Source organism: Oncorhynchus mykiss, chromosome 6, assembly GCF_057628025.1.
Source record: "Oncorhynchus mykiss isolate SJ-2025 chromosome 6, ASM5762802v1, whole genome shotgun sequence".
Taxonomy (NCBI): Eukaryota; Metazoa; Chordata; class Actinopteri; order Salmoniformes; family Salmonidae; genus Oncorhynchus; species Oncorhynchus mykiss.
In genome coordinates, this window is record NC_143027.1 from 67,620,804 (window position 1) to 67,629,814 (window position 9,011).

Below are 9,011 nucleotides of genomic sequence, written 5' to 3' on the forward strand. Positions count from 1 at the left end.
CCCCAAAAAAAAAAATAAAAAAAATAATAATGTACATTTTATTTCTGCAATGTTTATTCAATGTTACAAAATAATTAGGTAATCACACATATTACACAATATCAGAGAAACAGTAAGCACAACTGTAGGACTGAGCACTAACACCATCTAGTGGAAATGTTCATTAGAGCATGAATGAACACAAAAACATTCAATTAAAAAAGAAAGTAAATTCTAATTTTCTCTTTAATTTAACTTCATTTTTGTGAGCCAAGTTTTTTATTGAGTCACATAACCTGTACAATCAATAAGAATCACACATTTTTTTTAACCAACACTCAACCCCTCCCACCGGCCATCCCAAACAAACCCCTGGCAGCCCCGCCCAAATCCTTGTCTAAACCCAATATGAAAGACCAATCATGAAAACATTATCTTTAGCTCACTTTTCTACATCATATGAGTAACTATTGGCTGCTAGTAACTCATACTTTCACTCCAATCCTGAGGTGGCAGGTGGATGATGTCTGAGTGGCCTGGGGGTCAACGGCCTCATACTCAGTATTGAGCATGACTACAGAATAGGGCTCGACAGCAACAGCAGCAGGATCTCTCACTTCAGTCAGCTTCAGAAGTGAGTAGAGCCCCCCATCCTCTCCTCTGCCCTCAGCATATGGGGAACCTAAACCCAGAAAGAGGAAGCAGTGGGGTTAGATGGGTTTGAAAATCTGTCAGTGTTGCAAATTCATTTTATGGAAATAATATGCTAACTTACAGTCGGAGTTAATTGTCTCTTCTGCGTCGTCTTCTCTGCAATGATTAAATAAAGTATTTATTATTATAAAATGATATAGGAGCAACATGTAATTAATTCATGGCTATCGGAAATGATATTTTAAAATAATGAAATACCTTTTCATTCTCAGAGTGTGAGATTCTGCTGGAGGAAGAAAGAAACAGAAAGCCCATGTCAATAACATGATATGATTTTTTTTTTTAAATAGATACCTGATGATAGAACATACAGTATGTGGGTTTTACTCACCTTGCGAAATCTTGGTATTTTTCATCATGACAATGACAGTAACAAACAGGCAGAAGAAGAACAAGGCTCCCACTACATACAGTGGTATGTAAGGATCCCCTTTTAATAAAACACAAAGCATTCAGAATGAAGATCAATTAGGTATTATTCATGATCATTTCATGTATTAGTAATAACAGTATACTGTGACTCACCAGGAGTATATAACAGGGCTGTGTCATTCCTGTTGGGGTGGTTGTTGAATTCTCCATTCACAGTGACTGTGACATTAGTTATTACCTTCCAGTGCCCTTTTCTATTCTTAAGCACCTGTAAGGCACAAACATACTGTCCGCTGTCTGAATATGTGGCATTGCTGATCTTAAGGTTATGAAAGATAGGGACTGTTAGGGGAATAGATGAAGTATTTGACCTTCGTTTCAGCAGGGCCTCATCAATGAGACAATGGTGGTCATATAATTGTCCATTACTATCAAAATAATAAGAATAAAGACATGTGCTACTGTTGCCACTGACGGTTTTGATCCAATACAATGAAAATGGAAGGTGAGAGTAATCTTTGGCTACTGTGAAATTACATGCAAGGTTGACTGATTCTCCATGCTGTTTGGTAACAGACGTTTTAGTTTCCACATCAGAGTAGAATATCACCACTACAGAAACAGAACATAATTTGAAGTTAAATATTTTCATAAGCAGATGTATGTATGTATATATACAATATATTGTACAGTATACTGTAATGTGAGTTGTATATCATTTAGAAATTGTGAAAGTTAGGAAATGTGAACTTACTCTCTGGTTCAACAAATGCCACAATAAATGATTCCACCTGATCTTTTGAAGGTTTAAAGGGGAATAAGTGTTGGTTATTTGATGGAAAGGTATGAAAACATGCAAAGAATCCAGTGACGTGTTTCCCCAATTTCATATTTAAACATTGTTTGATACTGTTTTTGCAGGGAGTTTTTTCTAATGTAAATACTGTATTATTGCACTTCGGATCTTGGTCACATTTCTTCTCATTGTCATGAAGACTGCAATTAAAAGTGCAATCCACCATATTGTCTTCATTTAGATCAAGTTGCCAAATTCTCTCTTCACATTGTAAGGATATAGCTTCCTCTTTCTCTTGATAATTTAGATAAGTGTTCCCTTTGAGAGAGAAAACAATTTCCAAAGTTAGAATCAAGCTCCTCGATTGTAGACTCACAAACCCTATTATTCAAGTCTTAAACTGTTGATAAAAATAGTTACCGACCTTGACATTTTCCTACGAGAGTCATCACCATGAAGATAGATAGCATATCCATGATCATTGAACTTAGATTACAAAGCGGTTTTGTTTGTGATTCACAGAATGAGGAAACAGAGCAGAATATCACAGGAAGGAAGAATGAACAGAGGGAGTTTGTGGCGATGGATGATATACAGTTGATGTTGAAAGTTTAAATACAATTAGGTTGGAGTCATTAAAACTCATTTTTCAACCACTCCATAACTTTCTTGTTAACAAACTACAATTTTGGCAAGCCGGTTAGGACATCTACTTTGTGCATGACACAAGTCATTTTTCCAATAATTGTTTACAGACAGATTATTTCACTTATAATTCACTGTTTCACAATTCCAGTGGGTCAGGAGTTTACATACACTAAGTTGACTGTGCCTTTAAAAAGCTTGGAAAATTCCAGAAAACTATGTCATGGCTTTAGAAGCTTCTGATAGGCTAATTGACATCATTTAAGACAATTGGAGGTGTACCTGTGGAGGTATTTAAAGGCCTACTTTCAAATGCAGTGCCTCTTTGCTTGACATCATGGGAAAATCAAAAGAAGTCAGCCAAGACCTCAGAAAAAAAATTATAGACCTCCACAAGTCTGGTTCATCCTTGGGAACAATTTCCAAACACCTGAAGGTACCACGTTCATCTGTACAAACAATAGTATGCAAGTATAAACACCATGGGACCACGCAGCCGTCATACCGCTAAGGAAGGAGACGCGTTCTGTCTCCTAGAGATGAACGTACTAGTGTGAAAGGTGCAAATCAATCCCAGAACAACAGCAAAAGACCTTGTGAAGATGCTGGATGAAACAGGCAAAAAAGTATCTATATCCATAGTAAAACGAGTCCGATATCGACACAACCTGAAAGGCCGCTCAGCAAGGTAGAAGCCACTGCTCCAAAACCGCCATGAAAAAAGCCAGACTACGGTTTGCAACTGCACATGGGGAAAAAGACTGTACTTTTTGGAGAAATGTCATATGGTCTGACGAAACAAAAATAGAACTGTTTGGCCATAATGACCATCGTTATGTTTGGAGGAAAAGGGGGGAGGCTTGCAAGCCGAAGAACACCATCCCAACAGTGAAGCACGGGGGTGGAAGCATCATGTTGTGGGGGTGCTTTGCTGCAGGAGGGACAGGTGCACTTCACAAAATAGATGGCATCATGAGGTGGAAAATTATGTGGATATATTGAAGCAACATCTCAAGATATCAGTCAGGAAGTTAAAGCTTCGTCGCAAATGGGTTTTCCAAATGTACAATGACCCCAAGCATACTTCCAAAGTTGTGGCAAAATGGCTTAAGAACAACAAAGTAAAGGTATTGGTGTGACCATCACAAAGCCCTGACCTCAATCCTATACAAAATGTGTGGGCAGAACTGAAAAAGCGTGTGCAAGCAAGGAGGCCTACAAACCTGACTCAGTTACACCAGCTCTGTCAGGAGGAAAGGGCCAAAATTCACCAAACTTATTGTGGAAAGCTTGTGGAAGGCAACCAGAAACGTTTGACCCAAGTTAAACTATTTAATGGCAATGCTACCAAATACTAATTGAGTGCATGTAAACTTCTGACCCACTGGGAATGTGATGAAATAAATCATTCTCTCTACTATTATTCTGACATTTCACATTCTTAAAATAAAGTGGTGATCCTAACTGGCCTAAGACAGGGAATTTTTACTAGGATTAAATGTCAGGAATTGTGAAAAACTGAGTTTAAATGTATTTGGCTAAGGTGAATGTAAACTTCCGACTTCAACTGTATATAGACATGGAATACACGGTGCAATGAAATGCTGACTTGCAGGTGGATCTTGCACTGTGAAGGCTACTCCTTGTAGATGACGAATAAACAAATGTGAACATGTTACTTATGAATTACGCCCAAGGCTGGGCCTATTTGTTCTCGCCTGTATTTCATGTTAAACATTGTTAACAAGCTACATTATATCACCCATGCCACTGCATCACAAGTTGTTTAACGTTGGCACAAGAATGTAACAATAAGACTTTATGGCCTGTGAGTCTTATTGAAGATGAGGAGTGGGTATAGTAGGGTGGAGTTCTACTGTCATGTTTCACAGCATGGATTAAGATCAGACAAGGAACAGAGAAAGAGATTGAAGAAATAGGTTGTTGCTCTTGTAATTGTAGGACCAGTCAGCAACCGCCCACAATCACCCCTGTATTTACTTCCAAAGCTGGGTCTAATAAACTGCTGGCTTGATGAGTTAACAACTCTTTTGTGGAGGCAGAATGCTGACAGGTCTGACACAAAAGTACAGTACTGCCTGGACTGCAGCCTTTAACCCCCACTGGACTGCAACTCTGCCAGTAAGTAACCTGGGTTACCACAACATCTAACAAACAGTACTGTGGTCATGTCATCAACCGCTTACATCATTGCACTCTCTGTTTATCACAGAGTTGGCTACTTTCAGTGCCTATTCAGATAAATGTCAGTTGGCCAAGGTCTATCATGTGACCAGAGGTAACACAGATTCAGAACAATCACAAGGCATATCCTGTGTGTGATTGGCATGTCAAAAACATGTATATCATGTAATCATACTGGAGGAAACAAACACTTCCTAGGATGAGGTTCTCCTTTTTGACTAAGTCCACAAAACCCTAAATCAAATAGGGCTACTCATGTGATCACACCTGCCAACTGACAAAACTAACCACAACCTGGCTTTGCTTCCTGGGGTTTTGTAGCTTTCAAAGCAGGCCACCTGTGTTTGTGTACAGCACCTAGCAGACCAGATCACAGTTTGGACATCTGGTGGCGAGGGACACAAGCTCAGAGACCCAAAATGGTATCTGTATACAGTGATTATCACAATCCTCTGAGTCACACGAGACTAGGGAGAAATGCCTCAGTCACAACACAAAGATGGCAGTTAAAGGGACAGATATGCGTCAGCATTCCACCTGTACAATAGTAGAGTACAGTGCGCCAGTAACACCATCACATTACTGATGGATAGCGACAGGACACGTCATTTTGGGAAACTCATGATTTTGCCCATATTAGCCTAGCTTGTGTGATTAACGGAGCGGAACTCATGTGCTGACAAACTAAGTGGTGAACAGAGACTGAGGACAGTAGGAGTATGTGGGCCAGAGAGGTGAGAATGTGCTTGGGAGTAGACCGTTAGCTTTGCCTCATGCAAACACCACTACCAGGCACATTTTTCCACCGCCTCAGAAGAGGCCTCAGCACACATTCTCCTACTGAGAAAACAACAGCGGGACATCTATTACAGTACCTGTCTAACTATCATTACAGATGCCTACAGTTCAGATGAACATGTGTCATAAAGGTGACAGTGTGTCAGCGAGGAGCCTAAACAAAACAATCAATGTTGGTCGTCTGATCACAGATCAGAAACACAGATCAGAGAGAGAGAGACAGAGAGAGAGACAGAGAGAGAGACAGAGAGAGAGACAGAGAGACAGAGAGAGAGACAGAGAGACAGAGAGAGAGACAGAGAGACAGAGAGAGAGACAGAGAGACAGAGAGACAGAGAGACAGAGAGAGAGAGAGAGAGAGAGAGAGAGGTGTGGGGGGTGAGAGAACTAGGCCAAGAGAAGGAGAAAAATAAAAACATTCAACGAAAAGAGGGAGAAACCCAACCAGAAAGTTCACTAATTAGAGGTGGGTAGCCAGCAAAGGATCCAGCCAGGGATGAAGAGAGAACCTGATGAGGACAGATAGATAAACAGAGAGCTACTGAAATTAAGGGAGGAGGACAGCTGAACAGAGAGAGAGAGGGGAAGACAGAAGAGAGGAGGACAGTTGAGATGAGTTGTTGAGTTAGCCCCACTATGGTCCTCTCTCTCGTCAGGTTGGTGTGCACTTGAATGGATCATTCAATCAGAGACGCCTTTGAATGGGTCACATTCAAGTCACATAGCAACACTACAGAGGAGCTGGGAGGCCCACAAATAAAGCCAAAGTCTCTCCATTCAGGGCCACCCTCACAGAGCCATGACCTAAAGATCAGAACATAGACCATAGTGTAAAATCAAACCTGAGATTCAATGTAGGCTAAACTGTTCGTAGTCAGGTTGAGGGAGAGGAGGTGACTATCATATTTTGTAAAGAGCTGGCCAGGTTGCACTGCGTGAGCACGTCATGTTTACTTTCACTGCCAGCATTCATTGAAACACACTGATAGAACCCAGCAATAACAATAGATAAACCTCCAGCCAAGGAAAAACCGGTATCCCTCTATAAAACATACCATTGTCTTAAAATAATCAGCGTACATAGATAAGGGTAAAACTATACATACCAAAGCAGGGCTACAGAGTGTGACAGTTTTACTCACATATGTGCCTAAATATTGCAGTGCAATGTAAAAAAAAATTAAGGATTCTAGTTTTATTACATTAAATACTAGTCATTGTGTTCCTAACTGTATTTGTGTATGCAAACATTTTCCAATTTAAGTCAGTGTAAAGCCCTGCAAAGCAGAGAAAATAGCCATAAAGTGCAAGAGGGAGGTTTTGTTATCATTTCAGCAGCGTAAATAAAACCAGGCAAGGCGCATCTACTTTAGAATGAAGGAAGGTCCATCCTCTGTTGCTTAATTATAAGGAGTGAACACCTCAAAGGGAAATTCATCCCACAGCACAACCTCTGACTCACAACTTGTCCTCAGACACAGATATAGGCCTAATGACACTTCAAGGTTATATGGTCAAGTGTTTCTCAATCTTGCTCCATTATATCAGTGAGCTTCCGCGTCCATAACAGCCATGAATGAACCGAAATGCTGAAGAATGTTGTCGGCTTTTTTGCAACAATAGTTTATGGGGGGGCAACATGAATTGAGTGGAGGGTCATGGCCCCTCCCTGTACACAGAGTGATGAGTGGTAGATAGACAAATAGACTTTTCATTATTTACATTCTTTTAAATGTCTCCTTGTTTATCTTAATACATTGGAGCAAAAAGTAATATGGAAAGGTTGGGTGTCAGTTTAGCTCACACACAAACACTGCCAACTTAATGGAAAAAAGTAAACAAACCTGAGGTCCTGCCACGCATAAAAAATTCAATGTTGCAAAGAAAAACACACAAAAGGCAAGAAATAGTTTTCAGGTACTGGTGTTCTGTGAATCTCTTATTGTAACCTCCTTAAGACAGTCATTAACCAACTCGCATCCTCTCTGAGCTGGGATTTGACTGCAAAAATCAGGAGGCATATCTGAACCAGCCCATTGTTAACTAAGGCTAAATTATGCACAGTTAGTTGCAGTGATGAAAAGGGGGCCAGGCAGGAACTGCATTGTCATGGTGACTTGAGACAGCACAGAGAAAATGGACATTCAGTTGGATGAGATTACCACAGCCTAATGATGCGACAATATGGGATGCCAAATGCCTGTGGGGAAAACCCCAAGTGAGGTGCACTGACAGAGAACACATTCAAAACAAGAAATTACATTTAGTTGAAGAGATATGGGAGTTTTCACTGGCTGGTCATTGAAATATCAGTCATCTTCTACCTTAGCATGAAAATAAAGACTATAGCTGGATGAGGTCAGCCTTTACTGGTTATTTTTCAGGAGTGGGATATTTTGATGGGTGGTTAAATGTATGTATTCTCTATGTACTCATAACATAGTTGATAGTTACAAATAGAAAAGTCAGAAACAACAAGCTAGCTGTGGCAGAGGGAACTGTAAACTCACCTGGAAGTAACTTGGCCTCTAACTTCTTGATAGGTGGCTGTGGAGTTTTTTTCAGATCGGTCTGCATGAAATATAAAACAGAGATAGCTTATTATAGACTAACAAACTAACTAAATTATGCACAACATATAGCTAGTGAATTGAACAAGTAATCCTAGCTAGGTAACTACTCAGTAATAGAAAGTAACTGTAAGTATACCGAGGACAGGGTAACTTTGCTAGTCAAGTAAGGTGGTAGGATTTAAAGGTTAGTTTCAAGGGCTTCACAGAAAACATTATTAATAGCTTGAGTCCAATAACTAAAGATGATTAATGGATACTTCCAAGATTACAGTGAGAAAAGAATGTCAAACGTTAATTAACTAACTTGTCCCTTGGCTAGAACAATAACAGCTAAAAAAATAAACTGCTGAAAATGTGAAGTAGTCAACAATACAGTCAATTTTTTGAGATAGATTTCCCCATATGGATCAGGCAGGGATAGCTTGCTGGGTATCTCTTTTCGTTTCGTGTCAACACAGCTGCTGTGCTGTGCTGGCGAGCTCTGGTTGTCCTCCTCGTGAGCAAGTTACTAGTAGCCAGCTAGCCTTGTAATTGGCTGCTAGCAAGCAACTTTTACGTCGTCAAACAACCTAGCTAGCTTTAGCTAACTAGCAAGCATTCCATTCGCAGAACTTTGCGAACGCCTAGCTGCAGACCGTGAGTTCATTCACTAATTTACTGGAGATAAACTCCACAACGTAAACCCTGCTGGCATACAGCGGTGATAACATTCGTATTTAGCTAGCAGCATTATATCCAAGGCTTTGCTATCCTTTTCGCTATGGACACAACGGCCATGTTTCCATTCGGGAGGAGACAGACAGGGGAGGAGCATCGGTCTATGTTGCACCCCCAAGCACAGATCTGGGACCAGCTGTAACTGACTCCTGTTCATATTTTAGATCAAAAAAATTGAGAAATAAATCAATTTAAGGGCTTTTGAACTACAA

General features: G+C 40.2%; 1 protein-coding gene across 1 annotated transcript; it reads right to left on the minus strand.

Annotated features, from left to right (window-relative positions):
- Positions 1–36: 36 nt before the first annotated feature.
- On the minus strand, positions 37–8,587 carry LOC118964923 (uncharacterized; the record flags this gene model as incomplete). The annotated part of the gene is made up of 8 exons (XM_036980793.2): positions 37–661; positions 755–789; positions 892–919; positions 1,025–1,123; positions 1,219–1,677; positions 1,820–1,861; positions 8,020–8,080; positions 8,456–8,587. Coding segments are annotated over 8 exons (1,053 nt in total), but the record flags the coding sequence as incomplete, so codon positions are not given.
- Between the last annotated feature and the right edge of the window lie 424 nt (positions 8,588–9,011).